The 24,322-nt window shown below is 35.8% G+C and overlaps 1 protein-coding gene across 1 annotated transcript in view; it reads right to left on the bottom strand.

Moving 5' to 3' along the window:
- Window positions 1-24,322, bottom strand: part of nt5dc3 (5'-nucleotidase domain containing 3) — a 65,911-nt gene that overhangs the window by 29,358 nt on the left and 12,231 nt on the right. Inside the window, exons 2-3 of the mRNA XM_028817477.2 lie at window positions 10,686-10,870; window positions 1,545-1,619 (exon numbers count right to left, since the gene is read on the bottom strand). Coding sequence (XP_028673310.2) covers window positions 1,545-1,619; window positions 10,686-10,870 — 260 coding nt within the window. The remainder of the gene's footprint in view (window positions 1-1,544; window positions 1,620-10,685; window positions 10,871-24,322) is intronic.

Below are 24,322 nucleotides of genomic sequence, written 5' to 3' on the forward strand. Positions count from 1 at the left end.
ACCAATAGCTAGTTACCTTAATTTTGAACTGAGGTATCCTGACAACCAGGGATAAGTTAATTTACAACCATAAAAATTGTAGCCCTTTAAAACCAGACTTATGAGGTGGTAATAGCAATGTTCATGATATAATTAAAATTGGATTAAAACAGTTTATTTTATTATGCATGTTGTTAAATTGTTACATAATTATATTTAGAATGTTTTAAACTTAAACGTAAATGCTGGCATTTATGTTAACTTATTTTATTGGTTTGAATGGTAGCCAATTAGGGTGCAGATTAGTGGCGTAAAAAAGAAAAAAAAGGAGAAAAAGGGAAGCAGGGAGTAATGGTGTAGGTACCAGAAAAGTTTTCGACAAGACAACTATATTTGAGTTGTTACCATGATAAATTTGGTTATTTAAATGGTAAACTTCAACTAGAAGCTTATTTAACAAAGAATTGATTCCAGCATGAAGTTAACTGTCAGAAGAGAATATGTGGATGTGCTGGTGGTTGGACAGTCATTGTCGAGAACGGCAAACTGGTTAGCTCTGGGATGCCGTCCATGAAAGCCTAAACAAAGGAGACATTGACGGGCATTGGACTTCATCGTCGATGTCGGATGTTGTTGCAGCTGACCGACTATCACAGCCGAAAGGACACTTGCCATGACGGGCATGAGTTTCGGTTTGCTTCTGCAGGGAAGAAGCGATTTCCACATGTTCTATTAGAGTGAAGAAGTCAGTTGCCAAGTAACAGTGTAATTTCAAGCAAGTACGAGGTCAGCAATGTTTATGTGTGGTACCATTTTAATGACTTTTCTACTTCTTACTTTTTTCTATTTTTTTTTTGCTGGCTTAGGCTTAATAAGGGGATTTTACTTATTTTTTCTTAATGCTTTCAGAGACAGAACTGTTGGATAAACACTAAAATTGTTATCCTGGACTTAAATCTACTGAATTTATGATTTTGTTTGGGATGTGGGATGTATATATGTAAATAACAGTTCATGCAGGTAAACTAAAATATTCAGTTTTGTGTGTTTTTGATAATAACTGCTTTAGCCATAAAGGGAAAAATTAAGCTTTAGAATATTAAGTTTATTTGATTATTAACACAGGTTTTTTCATTAAAAGACTGCTGAGAATGACACTATAACAAACAGGAAAGTCATATTTAGATTATTATATATAAAAAAAAACCAAAACACACACCTCAGTCAGCTCTCTCAGTAAAATCTGAGGGGTGCTACAGAAGTTAAAATTAGTTATCTCAGTTGTACAACAGTTTAAATTTTTTTCATCTGTAAAGAAATGATGATAGTCCTTGACCCCAGTTACCACCCCCCCTTCAAAAGACACATTATTGCACCACATAATGGACAGTAGTATTGATAAGAGTATCAATAAGTACCAGTATCGATATCGGTATCAAAAAAATTCCACTGATACCCATCCCTACAAATGAGTACTCCTTTCTACACTGTATAGTCAAGCGAATTAACTAATAACAATCCTCCTTAATTAATGGAAAATAAGGGGGGGAAATAATGGAACTCACCTTTTGAACATCATAATGCAGTCCTCTAATCACAAAGTCAGGTATATAATCATAAGCCCGAAGTCCTTCAGGATACTGAAATAACAAAATAATAATTAAAGATTTGAACTTAATTCACTTACCTGAGGTTAATGAAAATTTAATTTACAAACAATGACTGCAAAATCTTAAATATCCAAACTTTAATAATCACACCCTCTCAGCTATTTTTGTTGAATACAATACTTAAGACATTTATGCAGTCTTACCTATGAGTCTCCATTAAAATGGTGCTGTGCTAATGTAATGAGCCCAGACTAGTAACAGTAAAGTAAGAGTAAGAGACTAGTAAGAGAAGAGAAGTTAACAGTAATGAAACTGGATATTCAAAACTATGCATATTTTAACTTTGCTAATCAGGTATGTTTGATTTCAAGTCTGGGGTGAGGAACACATTCAGCATAGTCAAGATGTAAAACCCATAGTGTTTAGATAAGGGATGAGAGATAATAAAAACAGAGAAAGCATTTGAGTAAAGAATGTTACGTAAGAGTGGCCTCACCATGCACATCCAGGGTTTCTCTAACCATCAAAGGGCTTACAAGGAAGTATTAACTGCAGCCAAGAACACACATTATGGCAGAAAAATAGAAAGTGGCCATGATAACCCAAGGGTTTTGTTCTCTGCAGTTAATAAACTATTTCATCCTCATCTGGCTCAATTACATCCTCTGTTGAAGTCTTTGTAAAATTCCTCCACTTTTTCTGCAACAAAATTAAATATCTAAATAATTCAACTAACATAAATCCATCATCCATTTATATCTTTCCCTGCATTCCCTCTCCATCCAATTCTTCTTCTAAATTTTCACCAGTTACTTCTGTACTTGTTAATGACCTACTTTGTAAGATGAGGCCCACTACACTGTGTCCTGGACTCCATCTCAGCCACACTTCTTAATTCCTGCCTTCATGCCATAATCCCAACTGTTACAACAATAATAATAACATCCCTTGACACTTACTTTGTGCCATCCATTTTTAAAATCGCTTCTGTAACACCACTGTTAAAAAAAAGTCTGGTCTTGATACTGACAATCTTAACAATTTTCATCCTATTTCTCACCTTCTTTTTCTGTCAAAAGTTCTTGAGCATGTTGTAGCCTCCCAACTCACCAATTACTTGACTCTAATAAACTGATGGAACCCTTTCAGTCTGGTTCCTGGGTACAGCTCAGTTGTGAAACTGCTCTGCTTCGGGTAACTAATGTTTTGCTTATGGCAGAAGACTCTGGACAAACCAGCATATTAATTTTGTTAGATATTAGTGTAGCATTTGACACTGTCAGACATGACAGGCAACTCTGTTCCAACATGACAGGCAACTCATGTTCCAACATGCTGGGCAACTCTGGCACTGCCTTCCAGTTGTTTATGCACTATCTGACTGATGGGCAAGAGTTGGTTGGCCTTGGCAACAGCATATTCAGCTCAGTGCCAGTCACACAAGGGGTTCCTCAGAGCTTTGTCCTCGGCCCTCTATATGCTTCCTCTTGGCTATATCATTCGTAGCTATTGACGGGGTTATCATTTTTATGCAGATGATACTCAACTCAATTTCAATGTTAAAAGTGAAACTTCATCAGGGCTTTCTAAGCTCACAACTTGCCTCAGTGAAATTAAAAAATGGATGGAGCAGAACTCTTTAAAATTAAATTGCAACAAAACTGAACTCCTGCAAATTGGCACTAAATTGCAACTTAAGAAAACGAGCTCTTTCTTAGTCACTCTTGACAGTGATCTCATCACACCTTCTTCTAATGCAAGGCATCTTGGTGTGATTCCTCCCTATCTTATTCAACCCACATAAACCACATTAAGAAACTTTCCTACTTTCATCTCCGTAACATATCCTGTTCGCTCACTCCTTTCCTTTTCTAATGCTGAGAAACTTGTTCATGCTTTTATCACATTCCGCATTGAATACTGCGAGTAATTCTCTACTGGCAGGTGTCCCTTCTAATCTTATATCACAGCTCCAGCTGATTCAAAATTCTGCTGCAACAGTCCTTACACAAACCAGCAACAGCAAACACATAACACCCATTCTGCTTTACCTCCACTGGCTCCATGTGTCTTACAGAATTGGATATAAAATTCTATTAATAACCTACAAAGCTTTAAATGGCCTCACATTGGCCTACATTAGTGACTTTCTTCATCACTTTGCTCCTGTTTGCCCATTAAGGTCTCTGGTTATGCTTCTTCAGCATCTTTTCATACTGTAAATTTAATTATGTATGTGAAACAGATGGCAGCTGAGGTATGCAGTTTAGCACAGCCTTTCCCTCATTAAATATCAAATTTTTAAAACAGCAATGATATATTTTAAAAGGCTGTGAGGACTACACTACATATATTACTTTTGTTGTAATTTGCCAACATATTAAACTACCTTAATATTCACAACTGTATTATTCAACAGGGATAATTTAGGATTACACATTGAGTCAGGAACTGGAGTAGGACTTACAAGAGGCTTACAGACTAACGTCTTAGCCATTAAATGACAAATACTGTCATAATACCAGGGAAATGGAAAACTATTTATCCAAAACCTAGTACTTTACATTTATTTTAAATGACATCTTAATTCTAAGCAATTTACATATGGTAATCCAACACAATGCTTTGGCTACTAGAACACAATACCATGTGAAACAACATAATTTACTTTTATTAATGAGAGCTGGAAAAATTAAGCATACGCATACTTCTGCATATGTCTGCAAAAAGGATAAATGAAATGTTTAATACAACACTGACTGGATTATGGAAATACTCAAAGGTTTTCCTACTCAAAGTATCAACTGAATGCAACAAATTTAAAATGCATCTGACACAGATCTTATGCAATGAGTCTGGGTCAACCAGACTGGCTGTAGGAATGGTACTGGATTATTTTCAGAATTCCCTTTCTGACCTATAAATATGATAAATTCAACACACCAGATTACTTGTCATTACTACATGATTCTTACACAACTATCAGACAACTCGGACCCAATGATGCAGAGTTTCTCAAAATTTCTGCAGGTCAATACTATGGCCCTGATTTGTTGGAATTCTATGCCTAGGTACAGTATGTTTGTGAAGCTCAGAGGACTTATTCATATCTCATTTAAAGACGGGCCTCTTCTTTCTTGTACTTAAATAAACTTAACTGTATCTGTATTCTTACTCTGTTCTTCTGTAGCCATTACAGTGTAACTAATTTTATATACCATAATGTCATCTCAGTGTCTTCATCTACTAAACTGTACTTTCTGTTGTTCTTTACTCATGTACACTTTAAAATGTAATTTTAACATAAAGCACATTTCAAGCATTTGAGAAGATGTATTCTCTGCAAGGTGTTAGATAAAATAAACATTAACTTAGTGAAAATAAAAAGTTCTGAAACCTAACATTTTTTATGAAGTTTCAACAAGTAAAACTGTACGCTACTAACCATCTTTTAATTTTTTAACATTTTTAATCAATTATCTACTTTAACAAAGGTTATGATCTAAAGCCACAGACAACCACATGGATTTACCCAATTCAGAGTGAATCGGTGGTAATAAGACTCCTCAAATGAAACACAGTAGGCCAAAAAGATTACCAGGCATTTATTGGAAGCACTCAACCATATAGTAAAAGTTTCAGTACACTTATCTGGCCTAACTATTCGGCTATTTGACCTTCATTCAAAACCTTAGGGAAATTGGAATACTTTGGTGAAACTTTGTAAATATGCAAAATAAATAAACCATTGATCATAACATAATGGCACACTCAAGACATATTTGCAAAACAGGACTGTTAAGCTCTAAATGGACTATAAAATCATATCACAATTAAATTTTTAATACACTTGATAGGAATTTTAAAGTAATAAGTTATAATTGCCAATCCTTTAGTCAATTAGAATTAACATAGTGATATGGAAGATCAAGAAGACTCAAATTTGTTTTGGTCCAAGGACCATTTTGCTAAAATCAAACATACAGCTGACCATGTATGGTCAAATGTCACTTATTAGTGTAAATTCCACGTGACAAACAGCGTTCCCTCTAAACTGAATATATGAGCGATTGTACATTTTAGGAGCATCACTCACAGATTTTACAAGGCAGTTAAAAAAAAAAACTTCACTTTTAAACAAAATTAAGCTAAAAAAATTAAATAAGATAAAAAAAAATAAGTTTAAAAAAATAATACTGCAGCAATTAAATATACACAAAATTATATGAAAGTATGTTATCTATCTATTATAAAAAGAAATCCTGTCCCCTGTCCTGATAGTCTACGATACGTGATCTTTCTCGGAAGATAATTTAAAGACCCGCAAGACGAAAGAGACCTGCCATGGTGCGTCTCACGGGAACATAGAACGAGAGTCTTGCAAGACACACCCTACTTAAAAGAAATATCAAAAAAAACAAATCAGTAGTGTAAAGGCAGTCATGCAGCACACACAGCTCCAGGGCTCTCAGTGCATATAAAGTGTATAAGGTCAATACGGTAGAAATGAAATGAATAGGGTAGAAATGAAACGTCGATGATTAAACGAAGAAAAAAGAAAAGCGCGGAGAAAAGAGACTCAAATGCGTTGGACAGAAAAAAAGAGCAAAAAAGAATAATCGAGGTGCAAATTCAGAAAATACGGAAAGTAATTATCAGCCCGGAACAAGTGGAATTGAAAAAAAAGCACGTCCAATCCGGCTCTTAATTAGATGACAGTGAGTAAAAGACAAAGTAGAACTTCATAGAGATGTTTACAAACGTTGGTGCTAAACACATGCAGAGCAGGTTAGAGACTATGAAACCAGGGAAATTAGAAAGGCTCAAAAAAAAAAAAAAAAAAAAATCTTGCCGCTATACACATGTGGAGAAAGTTAAAGGATATGAAAGTAGGAAAATTAGAAAATATAAAAAAGTAAAGATCGCAGTAGCGCAAACAAACAAACTGCCTCATTTAACTATGCACCAGTCTAACTTTGGTTTTGCACAATAATTACTACACTATTGCACCTTAACACTTAATTCTACTTTATTCACATAATTTTACTTATTTATTATGTTCTACTATACTGTTATCTTTCGATCTATGACTTTTTGTTAATCTAACTGATATTCTTCTAACTTTGCACAGTTTTTGATAAGCGGATCAGGATGCATTTCACTGCGTGTTGTCCTGTATAACTATGCATGTGACAAATAAAGAATCTTGGGAATTTCAAAAACTGAGTTTACCACACATGCATTTATTGGTTACTTTGTTAATGTATATATATTTATATGACTGCTTATTTAAAAACCTAAATTTACCCAAGGAGTCAAAAACGTTCTGTCGAGCCCTTGTACAAAAACCTAGACAAAAGCTGGGGTATCACCTTGGTAAACCCATGTACATTTGGAACTGGGAGAGGAAAATAGCACGACTTTACAGACAGTAGTCCAATGCAGAACTCTACTTACTTTGATACTTTGTAAAAAAAAAAAATTATTAAATGCTGATGATGTAGATCATTTTGTCTATGCTGAAATTTCAAACAGAGAAACATATCCTGACCTCATTAAAAAGATTCAGCATATTGGGACTCGCAAGATTACAAATATTGTTTTTACAGAAGTTCTGAAATAAAAGTGAAACTAATGAAATAGCAACAATTCAAAGAAAAAACAATCTTAAAAGTGTGTATCTGGAAAACCAAAAACGGGGGTTGGCAAGCGAAGCAAGCAGGGGGCGAAGCCCCCTAGTATTATATAAAATGGTGTATGCGGTTGTTTCTTTGCTACTTTAACCATATCTAAGCTAAGATGATATGGTTGATCAAAATGTTTTGTTAAAATGGAATAATCACACAGTGCCGGGTAGCATGTGTTTCTGAGAGAAATTTTTAACTACTCAGAGATGGATGGTGCAATTTGGAAAATGTTTGAAAGCTGGATCTTTTAATGAATGTAAAGCCCGGAGCAACAGGAAAGTGGACCATCTCAAATGACATCTGAACAAGAAATCTCATATTGATTCAGTTACAAAACATAAAAGTCAATTAAAAGGTTTATTGAAGAAGATATTAACAGAATATAAACAAGAACATGATTATAGAAAAGAACATCTGACAAGTTAAAAGTTTTAATACATAACATTTTGCTGGCTGTGAAAATAAGTTCTTCTATGTTGGCAGTCCAGAACATTCATGACCATGTTGCCAAAAATGTGAAAATACTGGATAGTTGGCAAAGTAAATATTACATCTTTCAGTCCACTGAGTGTATAAATTCAACAATCAAAACCGAAGTGTTTAGAGAATTACCCTACCACACTTTGATAATCAATGAATCAACTGATATAACAGTTACATTTATTTAATAAATGTATGTATCAAAGTGAAATCATCACGTAACTGTGTTTTTGCTGGCATAATAAAATTAACATCATGTAACAGTTTATCTAATCTTAGGGCTATTCAGTTGTATATGGAAAACAACATAAATTTAAATCAAAACATAATGTTTACCTTAGATGGCGAATTAATCATGCAGGGAAAATAAAAAGGTGTAGCTGCTCTTTTGCAGCAGTCCATTCCATAGTTTTCAGAACAACACTGTATGGCACATCGTGAGACCAGGGTATAGATGTGACTGCATTTAAGCCACTAAACGAGATCAACTGGCTGTCCAGATTATTTCACAGTAAATACTACAATTAGAAACTATGATGTATCAGTGGAATACTGCTGAAAAACTATTTGAACAAGGCAATGATCCTATTCATAAATACTGCTTGGAAAAATTAAAAATGTAGAACACCATGTTGCTATTTCAGTACTTAATGATGTTCTAGCTGAACTGGTAGATTTACGTAAAATTCCACAAAGAGAAGGACTTTCAATTGCTTGAAGCTTTTTGGTTTGCCAAAGCAAAAATCAAGAAACCTAGGTTACAGCACAAGCCACATTCCCTGGAAGAAACATGTAATTTGATCTCTTCATTTAGTTTCCAGTTACAACAAAATCAGTAATCACTTTTATTGAAAGGACATGTGTCCATATGAAAAAATAAATTGGTGAGTCTTTGATAAGGAAATGTTTCTCTGTAACTATAAATCTGGAAAATTTAGATAAATAGGCTTGCCATCAAATACTGTGCTCTATTAACGAAAGGCTATATAATTCCTTTCAATAGAATCATTGTCCAGAGTTCAAAATACTAATTAAGGAAAATTAGAAAGTGGAACTGTAAAAACATTTTCAGAAATGGATAAATTTACTAAACACAGGATCACTTCAGAGTTATTTTCACTTTTAGACATTTGTAGCATATTCCAAGTCTCAAGTGCTGAGGAAAGAGAATTAGTCTTATGAACAATATAAAAACAAAATCTAGAAATTGTTTAGATGCCGAGCATTTGGAAAACTTTATGAGAATTTACTTCTTATGGAAAACAGAAAAGGTTAAAAGTGAAACCGCTTGAATATTCAGTGAAATTTTCTGCTATATAAGAAATGCATTGCTAATACTGGCATTCAACAACTGTTAGTTTTTAGAACTTGTTGCTCAATCAAAAACAATTTATAATTTAATTTAACAAATAGTTACAACTACCACAATTATTTTACTATTTGTTTTATGTGAAAAACACTAAAATTCAAACACTACTGGATATTCCATTTAAAGTCCCACATTTCAGCCTGTGACCCATAAAATAATCCATTGGTCCATAAGATAGTGTAACAACATGACAGCACTAATGGAGAAGAAGTGGTATGAACTGGTTTTGAGAATTATGGGACTGCCTTTGTCAGAGATTTTCTCTCTAGAATGATGTAAAGGTTAAAGACAGTCCTGAACAGCGACTGAGCTCTCATTGGAACAATGGAGGAAAGAGATCGAGACATTAGAAAATGCCCCTATTTCTCATCTCAGTACTTCCTTTAGTTAAGTTAGGTTAAATTAAATTTTGAAGTTGGATGTTACAGTAGCTTTAATCAAAACTGTATACAAGTAATATACAACTGTTAAAGTGACATAAATAAAAAAAAACAGACCGCAGTAGCAAAGTGGACTAAAAGACTGAATGTGAGAAAAGTGGTATAAAATATGAAAGACAGTAAATGATGCAAATTGATTAACTTTTACTATGAGAAGCCTACAACAGATTAATGGAAAAAAAATAGAAAAATGCAATGTGATTTATTCCAGGGGTTGGCTACCCTATAATGATTTCTGAAAGATTTAAAAGAAAATACCATAAACAGAACAGAGGAGTTCTGCTGATCCTGGTGAGAAGAGAGTAGTGATTAACACATCAATGTGTTGGCAGAAGCAAGAGAAATAACTTCAGCAAAAAAGTCAGACTAAGCACTTATATTGCCATGTTAGAGGAGGGAAGTTGAAAAAAAAAGTTCTGAGGGTGGGAGTGTCCTGAAAAAAACATTAGGCAAAAAATGAATAGGCAAGGGATGAAATGTTGGTTAATGGTCTCTTCTTATTTTGATTTGTACAGTTGTTTGTGCAATTGTCTGGAACAGTGAGAACAAATAAAAAGCCTTAAGGGTTGTACAATGCAAAATCAGTACTGTGCCCACTTTTTATGCATTATGCCCAAAACAAAACAGAGACATTTTCAACCCAGGTCTCCATGTGCAGCACAAATGATTGTTCTGCCATGTATGTGTATTCAGAGGGAATCTAATGTTATGTCATTTGTTGGATGTCAAAAAAAATGTAGTATTTTATCCAAGACCCAATACAATTCTTTGCTCCTATGTTCAAACACATGGCATACTACAAATGTTAGCTCTACTAGGTTCCCACAACTATACACAGCACAAAAAATGCAAAAAGTTTCTATTACCAGTATTGTGTATACTTCATTTAATTTTCATTAATTCCCCAGAATTCAGAGCTAACAATACAACTAGTAATGGTAGTTTGTATTGAAAAAACAAATGTTTATTCATGGGGAAAAAAGAAGCAAATAAACTGTAAAGCTGTATGAAAGCAGAGAGGGTGAACGAAAGAATATTTAAGAGTAATAAGGAAAAAACAATGTTTCGTAACAAGTTAATGGAGCATGGTGGCCAGAAAACAAGAAAAATAAATTATTACCCGGTGCTCTCCAACCAGTATATCTCGGGCAATATTGAATATGAGTGTGTGAAGGTCTTTTGAATAGAAAGCCAGAGTGTAGTCATAATCAAAACCATAAATCTCTATGTCTTCCAAACTCATTTCATTATTGGCAAAGATGGCATCTGGGTCCAGCAAGTTGCATGCAACCAGGGGAATCAAATCTGCAGACAAAAAAAAAAAGTATTACTGGCTAAAAAGCATGCTAGCATTTTATAAATAAGAATATTTTATACAAGATTAATAATATAAAACACTAATTATAAAGTGTTCTATAACAGGTACACCCATCCATTTTCCAGTTTACACATGCCAGGAACCGATACTAGCAGTGATAGGTAAAGATCCTGTACCAATTATAAGCCAAATTCCACTTCACTACAGACCCACACATATCTCACCAATTGATCGATCAAGTATGTCTTTGAACCATATAGAAAATAAACAAAAAGAAGCAAAATATATTCAAAATTCACAGAGAAGGTATCCCAAATGGCAGTCAACCTAGGCTACATATTCTATCAGGAGGCAATGTGCTTAAATATATAGTTTATGAAACAGAAATATATACAGTCAGCCCTTCAGGAACCATACTCTTGCAGATAACAGAATCCATGAATGGTGTAGTCCTATAAATAAAATAAAACAATATATACAATAAAAAAATATATAAAACTAGCCGATTACCCAGTGGCTTCGCTCACGGAGTGCAAGGGAAAAAAATAAAATGTAGTATTTATAAAATAAGTTTGTTAATTGCCAATTTTATTTTTCAACAAATAAAGAGCACTTACAATAACATAGAAATCAATATAAACAACATTATTAACATCATTATCATATAAGAATATGAAGTAATATATAAGAAGCACATTGCATATAATTATAAATTATTAAACAGTAAAATATTCTACAATATGCTACCATGGCTGTTCGTTTGTCTGTCCAGGATTTTAAATCACCTGTAGCTCGCAAACCGTTTCACCTATTGACTTGAAATTTGGTACACATATACTACATGACGTCTACTATCCGCTTCGGGGTGATGATTTTAGTACTCTTTTTATTTGTATTTTATTGTAGAATCAACTCTTGGCAGCACGTAAGCAGGGTGGCCGTGCGGCGGATGCATATGGCGCCATTCTCATTCCCTACCACCTTCACTAATCATTCTTGAGGCAGATTGAAGACTTAAGTGCCAGATTAAGTGAAAGGTTAAAGAAAACGTACTAAGTAATTGCAACACAAAAACTAACAATCACTTTTAACGCGAAAAGATGCCGACGAAAGAGAAGCAGCAGGCCACTAGGGTGGAGTAAAGAAGAGCTGCTCAGGAAGCAGCAAGCACATCAACCTCTGAGCAAACGAATGCTAAACGTACAGAGAAAGAGGATGAATACTATGAATGCTCAAGTCAAGTGTATTCGCAGTGCGCCGTTACTGGTATTTTGATAACAAGAATTTGAACAACATATAAGAAGCGTATAAATTATTAAACAGTAATACATTAACATTTAAGAAGTAAAGATACATTGAGTACTACTGCAGTGCTTTCAGGTATACTACATTGTTTGCCCATTACGTGCATAAATGTATACATTTTTTGGTGTACCTACCCGAGAACACGCAACATATAACTGACCGTGGGAAAAGCATGGATTTTAAACACGCGTTGAGTTCATCTGCTGGTGTCCCTCGTGGAATAACTGTTAATGTTTGACGAAAATCTCCTGCGAGTAAAACGTCGGTGCCTCCCATTATTTTGGTAGGATCTCTGAGATCTTGCACTGCTCGGTTCAAGGCTTCATAAGCTCTTTTATGTGCCATGGTGCACTCATCCCAAACTATTATCTTTGAATGTTGCAAGACTTTTGCCTTTCCAGAGCCCTTGCATATGTTGCAAATTGGATTTCCGTCGTGAGCGAGGTTTAATGGTAATTGCAATGCCGAATGTGCTGTATGGCCTCCATCTAATAATGTAGAAGCAATTCCCCATGACGCTACAGCCAGAGCTATGTCACCATTTGCTCTCTTTGCAAGAATCAGGTTTATTAAGAATGTTTTTACTGTTCCTCTGTGGTCATACGTAATTTCCGTTTCAAACGCTCATTCGTAATTTCTGTTTCAAACTCGAAAATAATTTTATATATATAGATATACAATCTATGCACATCCTTCTATATACTTTATATAATATCTAGACTATGTACAATACCTGATACATTGTGAAAGCTATGTAAATATTAGTTATACAGTACTGTATTGTTTAGAGAATAATGACAAAAGAAAATTTCTGTACATCTTCAGTACAGATGCAACCATGGGTATGTCTAACTACATAGTATACATTAGCAGCAACATATCATTTTCTTTCTTTCAACACTTACAGATTTCTGTCTTTTAATGATCTGCCAGAGAAACACAAACAATAAAACAAAGAAAATTTAAAATACAAGTACATTTAGAAAATATAATTATGACTAAAGAAAACACAAATTTGCCATCTCTCTCATATATACACTACTAGGGGGCTCTACCCCCTGCTCGCTTCGCTCGCCAACCCCTGGCGTTGGGGCATGACAAAGAGTGAGATGTATGAATTATAAATAGAATAGTGTGCAGGTTTGGATGATGCCTATATAAATAAAAAATAGAGTGTTTGGCATAGAGTAATGTTTTATTGGAATATTTCTTTGTATACAACATTAGTAGTAAAGATGGTGTCTTGTCTTTGAATGAGTCTTCCTTGGCATGGATCATTTATAACTTTAACTTTAACGTCAGATGAACGTCGAACACGTGAGAAGGCAACATAAAGTTGTCCATGTCCAAAAACGGGTTCAGAGAGGTAGATGCCAACCTTGTCTATGGTTTGTCCTTGTGATTTGTTGATGGTCATGGTAAATGCAGGTTTAATGGGGAACTGTCGGCATTTCAATGTAAAAGGTAATTCTAGGTCAGAACTCGTAAGGTCAATTCTAGGAATGAGAACAGTATTGTTAGCATGTGATTCTGTAAGAACTGTTGCTTGAATAACATTGTGTGTCATGGTGTTGACGACTAACCGTGTGCCATTGCATAAACCCTGTTTAGTGTTAATGTTTCTTAATAGCATGATTATTGTTCCGTTTTTAAGGGTAAGGTTGTGTTGTGGTCATCCGTCCGGGTTAATAGTGTTCAAATATTCTAAGGGGAAATTCAGATGTTCATTGTCGTCATAAGAGTCAACTTTGTCAGAGCTTAGAAAGAGCCGTGTCTCTCCAGGAAGTAATGAAATGACCTGGTTATTAATGTGATTAACATTAATATTTTTTGGACATAATATAGTGCGTTGTGTTAACCACATATGCGAAAGCAGTATGGGCCATTGCCTTTTGGTGGCCTGATATGTACTCCGGTAGATGCAAAAGCAAATGAACTATTGTAGGATCTAATGCAGTTCATAAAGTTTTTACTTTCAGGCACATCGTTATTTAGAAGCTTCTGTAGATATTCAGGATATGAATGTAAAGGAGGCAGTCTAATCTGCCCCTTTTGACAACAACGTGTAAATTCATTATTTGTATTGCCAGTTGTTTCTTCTGGGAAGTTAAGTGAATGACAATGATTGCAAATGACATTCATTAATCCCAATGAATTTTCCTCAATAGTGGACTCATTATTGAAGGCGTTGTCAGCCAACTGGCGTAAGCGTTTAGCAGGTGTCTGGCATTGATGTCCGCGACGGGCATGTTTTGCTTGTGGCGTTTGAGTGCCGCGTTGTTGCATGTCCATTATTTGTGACGCGCTATTTTTGACTTTTAATTGATTCGCCTCCGCTTTGCGAAAAGTCCGTTTCAGTCTACGTCGTGCATTGTTTGTATCGAGCCTTGTCCGTTTTTGTATGTCGGTCAGTTGAGCTTTCTGCTTTTGGAGTCTTGCTTGCTTGTTTTCTGGCAGGTCATATGCGCGTTGTTCACATCTGCGTTCATTTATTCTGTCTCTTCGCTCCCTTTTTTGTATGTCTGAGACGCGAGCTCTTTCTTTTGAAATCGTGCTTGTTTCGATGCAGCACTTTGAGACGCGCGCTGTATGCGTCTACGTTCATTGTGTCTGTCCATTTGGGCACGTCTCTGTAACGGGGTTACTTGAGCTTTGCGTTTTTTTGATCCGAGACATTTTTTCTCCCGGAGTTTCCGAAGCGCGTTGTATGCGCCGCCGTGTATTTTCTTGTTTCATTCGTGTTCGTGTGTTTGGTCCCGTTATCCGATCCAAATCGTTTTGTACCCGTGACCGTGTATTCATGTCTTGTTTGTTCCTCAGCATGCGAAATATGGGTAAGTAATAAGGAGGATCGCACTCACTGTTAATATGGAGCCTTTTCTGCAGTTGAACGGTTAATAGTGCTTTATTGTAAGGAGATCCACCTATGCTGCCTAGTGTGAAGGTGTTGAGATGACGTATGTTTAATATGGACGTTTCCTTTAGATATGTGGCTTTGGGTGTCACTTCTTATTGATGTGTGTGTGTGGGGGGGGGGGGGGGGGGGTGAGGATTTTTATTGCGCGAGCGTCTTCTTTCTTTTTGTGTTCCAGGGGCTTGTTGAATCCCCCTCTTTGTGTGTGTCCCATCCGTTGCTTGTAGGGTGTGTGGGGTGGTTTTGTGTTCTTTTTTTTTGTGTTCCAGGGGCTTGTTAAATCCTCCTCTTGGTGTGTGTCCCGTCCGGTGCCTGTAGGGGGGGGGGGTGCCTTGCTGTTGTGCGCGAGCGTCTTCTTTTTTTTTGTGTGCTAGTTTCGTGTGCAATGAGTTTCGTGCGGCGCCTACTACTTTTTTTGTGCCTTTTCCTTTTTTCTGTGCTCTTGGCGCCTCATTTCTTTGACTCCTTTTTTTCTGTGCTCACTCCTTTTTTCTGTGGTCTTGTCCGCCTCTCGCGGCCCCTCATTTCTTGGGGCGCCTGCGCAGTACGTCTTTTTGCGGCTACGGCCCATGGCCGGATGTCCCTGCGTCCATCCGGTTTAGCATTCTCGGTTAGTAATATGGATGTTAACATGTTGGCACTTAAAATTTATTCCTCCCATTTTTTATTTTGAGGTCTGTATTTCTAAAATTCTACTCTGTAAGAAAGATTATAACAAGAAACTGAAATTAAACAAGTTACTAAAGAATGTCTGATTGTTTGTCTGGCCCTAAAGTAAGTGAATTCTGAAATGTTACAACCAAAGAAGACTTGGTTGAATTAGGGCTAAATAATAAAATGCTAAAGATAACTTCCACAATAGAAATATAAGACATGGTCGATACCAGTCAACAGAACTCATTCCACAGAAAGCCAATGATAATGAGAATAGCGGCACACCAAAACAAACATGTGGCTGGAGTAGAGTTACAGCCACTTCATGTTAGGTTGATGCACACAGCAGTAAGGATAGCGGCACACATATAATGTTTGGACTTCTGCAGCATAAACACCAGTACGTCAGGAGTGGAAGCAAGAAAAAAGAGAAATTACAACAGAAATTGTTACTGAAAACTCCAAAAACAAAACTAAAAAAAAAACAAAACAAATAAAAAAAAAAAAAAAAAATCAGTGTTACCACTGAAGACACCCCAATGGACAAAACCCAAGGCTCAAAACACGAGGACATTGTTGAAAAGAGGGGTCTCAGGAATTTGGTAGTGTGGAGATACACTACATGGACTATATGGGACGCATGACCATTACACCATCAGGGACTTTAATGACATTGCATTCAAATACACACTTTAATTTGGAGCTGGTTCCACCCCTTTGCAACTATAACAGCTTCTTTGAAGGCTTTCCACAACATTTTGGACAGTTTTTGTGGGAATTTGTGCCCATTCTTTCTGTAGATCATTTATGAGGTTAGGCACTGGTGTTGGATGAGAAGATCTGGCTCGCAATCTCTGTTCCCGTCCATCCCAAAGGTGTTTGATGGGGTTGAGGTCAGGGCTCTGTGTGGGACAGCCAGGTTTTTCCACACCAAACTCATCCAACTATGGCTTTATGGGCCTTGCTTTGTGCACTGGTGCACAGTCATGCTGGAATAGAAAAGGGCCTTCCCCAAACTGTTTCCACAAAGTTGGAAGCATAGTGTTGTCCAAAATGTCTTGGTATCCTGAAGCATTAAGATTACCCTTTACAGGAAGTAAAAGGCCTAGCCCAAACCCTGAAAAACAGCACCACACCATTATCCCTCCACCACCAAACTTCACAGTTAGCACAACGCAGTCATGCAGGTCACACACTCCGAGCATCCGTCAAACCCATACTCACTCATCTGACTGTCAAACAGAGAAGCATGATTCATCGCTCCATGGAAACACTTTTTTTTTTTTTTTTAAACTGTTCAATAGTCCAGTGGCGGGTGTGCTTTACACCACTCCAACCGACACTTGGTATTAGACTTGGTCATGTAAGGCTTGCATGCAGCTGCTCAGCCATGAAAACCCATTTCATGAAGCCCTGCCACACAGTTTAAGTACTTACATTAATGGCAGTCTAATGTTGGAACTCTTTAGATATGGAATCACATTAGCAGTCATTCACCCACTTTGTGACTTTATGTGGTCTTCCACTTCATGGTCGAGTTACTGTTGTTCCTAAACACTTTCACTTTCAAAAAATACTAATTACAGATGACCATAAAATATCCAGCAGGGATAAAATTTCACAATCGTCTTATTGAAAAGGTGCCATTCTATCATAGTACCAAGGTTTAATTCACTGAGCTCTTCAGAATGATCCATTTTGTTTCACAAATGTTTGTAAATGGAGACTACATGGCTAGGTGCTTGATTCTCTATACAACTGTAGAAATGGGTCTGACTGAAACACCCAAATTCAATAATTAAGAGGCGTGTCCCAATACTTTTGTCCATAGTGTATTATGGCTATTTGAAGTCCAACAAGAAGCAGAATAGCATGCACTGCAAATTGTCTCAAAAGCATGTTCTCATGAAGACAGGTAAATACCACTAATCTATTGTGCCATCTGAAGCAGGGCCATCCTTTAGAGCACACACAATGGAAGACTTTACAGTTCCAGACCCAAGCAAGTGCTGCACTAATGTGTCTGTTTTTTTTTTGCCTTGGAGCATAAGCTGATGACAAACGAGTGAATATGTCAATTTTGTTTATGTTCTTCTTAATTTGTGAATTTCCCCTTGGGATTAATAAAGTATCTATCTATCTAGATTTGAAAGCTGCTTGAATTTGTACTGAGGATATATACAGAATGCTTTGGCCGCACAGTTTGGATCTATACAAAGGAAAGGATACAGTATAGAGGTAGATTTCTGAGATTTTATTTTGTATTAATACCTACAGTAATCCCTCGCTATATCGCGCTTCGCCTTTCGCGGCTTCACTCCATCGCGGATTTTATATGTAAGCATATTTAAATATATATCGCGGATTTTTCGCTGCTTCGCGGGTTTCTGCGGATAATGGGTCTTTTAATTTCTGGTACATGCTTCCTCAGTTGGTTTGCCCAGTTGATTTCATACAAGGGACGCTATTGGCAGATGGCTGAGAAGCTACCCAGCTTACATTTCTCTTTCTCTTGCGCTGACTTTCTCTGATCCTGACGTAGGGGGATTGAGCAGGGGGGCTGTTCGCACACCTAGCCGATACGGACGCTAGTCTAAAAATGCTGAAAGATTATCTTCACGTTGCTATCTTTTGTGCAGCTGCTTCCTGAAATGACATGCTGCACAGTGCTTCGCATACTTAAAAGCTCGAAGGGCACGTATTGATTTTTGCTTGCCTGTTTTTCTCTGTCTCTCTCTCTCTTTCTGTGCTCTTGACGGAGGGGGTGTGAGCTGCCGCCTTCAACAGCTTTGTGCCGCGGTGCTTCGCATACTTAAAAGCCAAACAGCCCTATTGATTTTCCTCTGCCTTTATGACAGTCTCTGCTCCTGACTCCTTTGAAGAGGAAGATATGTTTGCATTCTTTTAATTGTGAGACGGAACTGTCATCTCTGTCTTGTCATGGAGCACAGTTTAAACTTTTGAAAAAGACACAAATGTTTGTTTGCAGTGTTTGAATAACGTTCCTGTCTCTCTACAACCTCCTGTGTTTCTGCGCAAATCTGTGACCCAAGCATGACAATATAAAAATAGCCATATAAACATGGTTTCTACTTTGCGGATTTTCTTATTTCGCGGGTGGCTCTGGAACGCAACCCCCGCGATGGAGGAGGGATTACTATACTTTATTTATTTGGAACTGACCAAATAATTTACTTTGTGTTCTCCTGTAAAACATGAAAGCTTTAAGATTTTAGTTTTAGATTTAAGATTTTAGAATTTTACTGTTCTCCTGTAAAACTTGAAAGCTTCTGACAGGTCAGAATTAAAATGTTAGTTTATTATATACTGTATACCTATTTTATTTATTTGAAATACAGTTGTATAATGTTCTTCTACAGTACATTTTCCATGTTCAATTTCAAAACAGAAAATAATATTTAAATTAAAATTAACCTTATGATATCTTCACATCTCACTTAGGAGTAATAATGAACCTTTAAACGTGACAGAAACAGCTAGTTGATTTACATTGTGATATATATCGATATGAAAAAGTATTTTGTGATAAGATTCTTTTCCATATCACCCAGCCCTAAGATGAATATCACTGTTTCTAAATCCAAGACTTTGTTAAAATCCAGCTTCAAATGTTTAATATGGTACATCTGGAAGATCAACTTCAATCTGTGTGACCCCAAACAATGCTTGATGGCTGAAAGATGGAAGCTTTGTAGCTCAAATGTATTGTTTGTTTTGGTGGCTATTAAAAATGTATTTAATTTTTTTAAGTACATTGTTGTTTTTCCTAATTTGTACAGCATCACACAAAGAATGATTAAAATGATTTAGTCTGCATGAAGCAAGATGAAACAAAGTAATGCAATTTTAGTATTACATTTTTTCATATTACATTTTATTCTACTGATCTCTTTTTACATCACATACTGTATGCACAAAGGTTTAGTATTTTTGGTTGTTGTGAGCTAGGTATTTTGGTGTTTTGTTGCGTGGATCTATTCCTGAAACTCTATTGCAATCCAAGGGGAATTTTGAAATTAAAAGCTAATCTCATTAAAATGCAATAACTCAGGCTCATTAAATAGCACACCTGGTGATCTATTTATGAGTGATCACTGCCACTATGGCATAGTACATCACTGCAGGTCACATTTTATAGTGCTGACAATTGAAAGAATGTTGCAACTGAGAAATAAAAGTTTAGAAGTCAGGATTAAATTATTCGTTCAATGTCACACATACATGTATATTGTTTCTTCCAAGGAGGTTTGAATTAATTCCATTAATATTGGAAAAGGTGAACAATCAGAATAAATGTATTCTAGAATATTGACAGTTTTACTATAAACTAAGGTTTGGTTCGCAGTCATTTATCATTATCCCACCAAAGACAAACTACCTAATCCTCATGAAAATATTGATTTTAAATGAGAATTACTTTATTTCAACATATTAATATTAGTTATTCAACCTATTAATGCTTCCTGTCTGGCAGTGAATCAAGCTTTGTAATAAATTGAATGTACTAATGCAATATTATGGGTATGGCTACCACATTTATACTCTTAAATTTTAACACCTTTTGATCTCCTTGATGATTCTGCAATGGATATATTGTGTGACAAGTACAGTTGTGGCTAAAAGTTTTGAGAATAACACAAGTATTGGTTTTCAAAAAGTTTGTTGCTTCAGTGTTTTTAGATCTTTTTGTTAGATGTTTCTATGGTATATTGAAGTATAATTACAAGCATTTAAAAAGTTTCAAAGGCTTTTATTGACAATTACATTATGTTTAAGTAAAGAGTCAATATTTGCAGTGTTGGCCCTTCTTTTTTAAGACCTCTGTAATGTGCCCTAGCATGCTTTCAATCAAATTCTGGGCCAAATCCTGACTGATGGCTGCCCGTTATAGCATAATCAATGCTTGAAGTTTATCAGAATTTGTGGGTTTTTGTTTGACCACCCACCTCATGGGGACTGACCACAAGTTTTTAATGGGATTAAGATCTGGGGAGTTTCCTGGCCATGGACCCACAATTTTAATTATTTGTTCTCAAGCCACTTAGTTATCACTTTTGCTTTATGGCACTGTGCTCCATCATGCTAGAAAAAGCATTGTTCATCACCAAACTGTTCTTGGATGGTTGGGAGAAGCTGCTCTTGGAGGATATTTTGGTACCATTCTTTATTCATGGCTCAGGATTGAGGCACCACCAGTGCAGAGCTTGCTCAGTAATGGCAACAGGCAGGTGTAAATGTATCTGCATGCACAGTGAGGCAAATACTTTTAGAGGATGGCCTGGTGTCAAGAAGGGCAGCAAAGCAGTCACTTCTCTCCAAAAAAATCATCAGGGACAGACTGATATTCTGTAAAAGGTACAGGGATTGGTCTGCTGAGGTAAAGTCATTTTCACTGATGAGTCCCCTTTCCCATTGTTTGTGGCATCCAGAAAAAAAGATTGTCCGGAGAAGAAAAGGTGTGCGCTACCATCAGTCCTGTGTCATGCAAACAGTCAAGCATCCTAAGAACATGTGTGGGGTTGTTTCTCAGCCAAGGGAGTGAGCTCAATCACAAATTTGCCTAAGAACACAGCTATGAATAAAGAATGGTAACAAAACATCCAACGAAATTTTTGGACATCCCTTCCAAATTACATATAAAGCATATGAAAGGGTATGAAAAGATTGCAAAGTGCTTTCAACTAGAAATTTCCATAGATCAAAATATTACTAAAATATGATAGTTAATGGGTCCTGTGATGGGCAAGACATGATCTGGAAGACCATTAAAATATACAGGGTATATCAAGTCAAGTCAAGTTGGGGAGCATGCACTGGTACAGTGTGTTGCCGCACCCACTATATGATGTAACAACTCAGGATCCTGGTTGGTAACCCCCCAGGCAGACACACAGTCCAGTCCCACCCACCGGATGACAGCTTGTAATTACGAAAAGCATTTTATTTTCTTTCATGCCATATGTTTTATGGATACATATTTTTGTTTTATTAGTTAAAGTCTATATTTTAAGGAAATTTTATTTATTTTAGTATTTTGTGGTTGCTGAACTATAAGCCTAAAGAAACTTCATTTTGTTAATAAAAAATGAATTACCTGCGGTCTACAGTTTAATAATAAAAAACACTTTAATATATGACATAAGGCTTCCATTTGCCTGGTTATGTGGGACATTAATGAAACAAGTTTTTTAAAGGGATAAAGGAAAAAAAAAAAAAAACCTGAACCAGTATCTGTATTGGCCAATCAATTAACATGAAATCAAATGCCTGAAAAAAAACCTGATCAGAGCATCCCTATTCATGCACACTGACAACAGATATGCACTTTCATGCTATTTTCAGTAAAGACTCCATCAACCCAAACATCTCCTATAAGTAACGAAAGCCTTTTCTATTAGGGACACAACCTTGCCATTGGCAAATCAATAAATACTGTCAACCTATGACTTTGTAATGATTACTTTATTTCTGAAATATAACACAAAACAATTACACATTATAACAGACAGGCATAATGAGCAAACAATAATAGCTACAGGGTGTCTTTCATAGTGCACACTATAATCAATTGTTCAGCAAAACAATTCATATTAAACTGGCATATTTTATATAACATCCTACCAATAAATGTAACCACTACTCACTTTACAAAGCAAACAAACCTACTAAATCATGCATCACAAGACAAGTTACAAGATATTTCAAATGAAATATAAATAATGACAGGAAAATTATCCTGGCATAAAACATAAATATACTGCAACACAAATTTACATACAAGTCAATTTATTGTAAGAAATGACAGTCTCACTTTGAGACTTTCAGGAGTACACAAGTGCTTAATTTCTTTCTCAAAATTTAATAAAACTGATGTCCCCTCAGTGGAACAACAAATCTGTTATTTTATAGGCTGGGGTGGGATTTAAGCATAAAGTTAATACATAATAATATGATCACCATGGACTACAAACTTTATCCTACTATGTGCATGAAGTAAATTTAATTGCTGACATTTTCTGTTCAGTAAAGTACTACTTAAAAATAATGCAAAAAAAAAAAAAAAAAAGCCAAACATTGTAACAGTGCCAATTAGTCAATATCAATATTACTCAGAATATTTTAATTTACACAAACATTAAATGCTGCTTTTGTAACAACGCATTATTAAAATCAGTTCTGTCAACAAGTTACTGTACTTTGTCAGGTTTGTGACATTTGCAATCTGAGACTCATGTTAATACCATTATGCAGAGGAGACATTAACCAGTTAACAACACTTACTAAGGCCTGTCCCAACCTAAAGGTTATCTTTGTTAAATCAAATCTGCCATCTGAAGATTATTTAAGAACTCTTGTAATACAGCCTTTGTTGTACTGTTTTTGTGGTGCCTCATTTAAGTGAGATCAGACTTTTTTTTAAACACTTAAGCCTTTGTTTATTGAGATTTTATGTGCAGTAATTACTTGTAACTGCATCTCATTCACTTCCACACCGTTCAAATTCACTATGTTCATCAGATTTTAGTTGTTATACTAACAAAAATTCTTAACAAAAATTCTTACACAAATTTAGTGTTTGCTTATATTAACAAAGAATTATGCTGTTTTACCATCCCCACTACCTTCATGTCACTGTAACTATGCACTTCTGTTAATGTATTACATGCTGTATTATTAGATTTTTATTGTACTTCACACAATAAACCACTTGAATGTATATCCAATATGGATGTTCCGAAACAAAATCTTCTAAATAAAATTAATTCTGAAATTAACCTGGCACACTAAACACAGGTACATAGCCATACAGTTTCTGAAACTTTCTCTGATGATTTGTACTTTGCTTTGTCCATTGCAGCCAGGATAGTTCCCTGTGACTCCAAACTGGATAAGCTCATTAAAAAATGGATGAATTGCTGGATTGATAACTGTAGACAGATCCATTACATTTATATAATAAATTCAAAATTGTTCTTGCTTAAAATTCCTTCTATTGAATATAAGATACTACAAGATAAAGGGACTGCAACTCACAGCTGAATGGACATACAGTGGGGGAAATAAGGATTGAAGGCGTCAGGATTTTGTCAGTAAATGTATTTCCTGTGAGGCTATTCACATGGGATTCTCATCAGACATTGGTATTAACTCAAGAAATACACAAATATAAAGAATTCACAATATGAGAGGCCACAAATAAAGGTATGTGTAATAAAATAATGTGCAATGTGTAATAATATCTGCAGTAATGTTCTGCAGCCTCATAGTGGTAAGAATCCAATAACCTGTCTCAGCAGCATTTCAAGATGGGGATCTAGAAAGCACTCAACCACATTAGGAACAAAGCATTAACTAACTCTGGGCAGAATGCCACTCAATCACAGAGTAAACTCATGTAAACACTTGCACCAGGCCCGTTTACTGGCACACATCTAGCAAATCTTTGAGATGAAGAAAAAAAATGTGAAGGGCAATAATACATACATGAATCAGTCATAAAAGAGGGATACAAAACATTTAAAAAGTAATTAAAAGTGGTTTAAAT

The sequence above is a fragment of the Erpetoichthys calabaricus genome, chromosome 1 (genome assembly GCF_900747795.2).
Source record: "Erpetoichthys calabaricus chromosome 1, fErpCal1.3, whole genome shotgun sequence".
In the NCBI taxonomy this organism is placed as follows: Eukaryota; Metazoa; Chordata; class Cladistia; order Polypteriformes; family Polypteridae; genus Erpetoichthys; species Erpetoichthys calabaricus.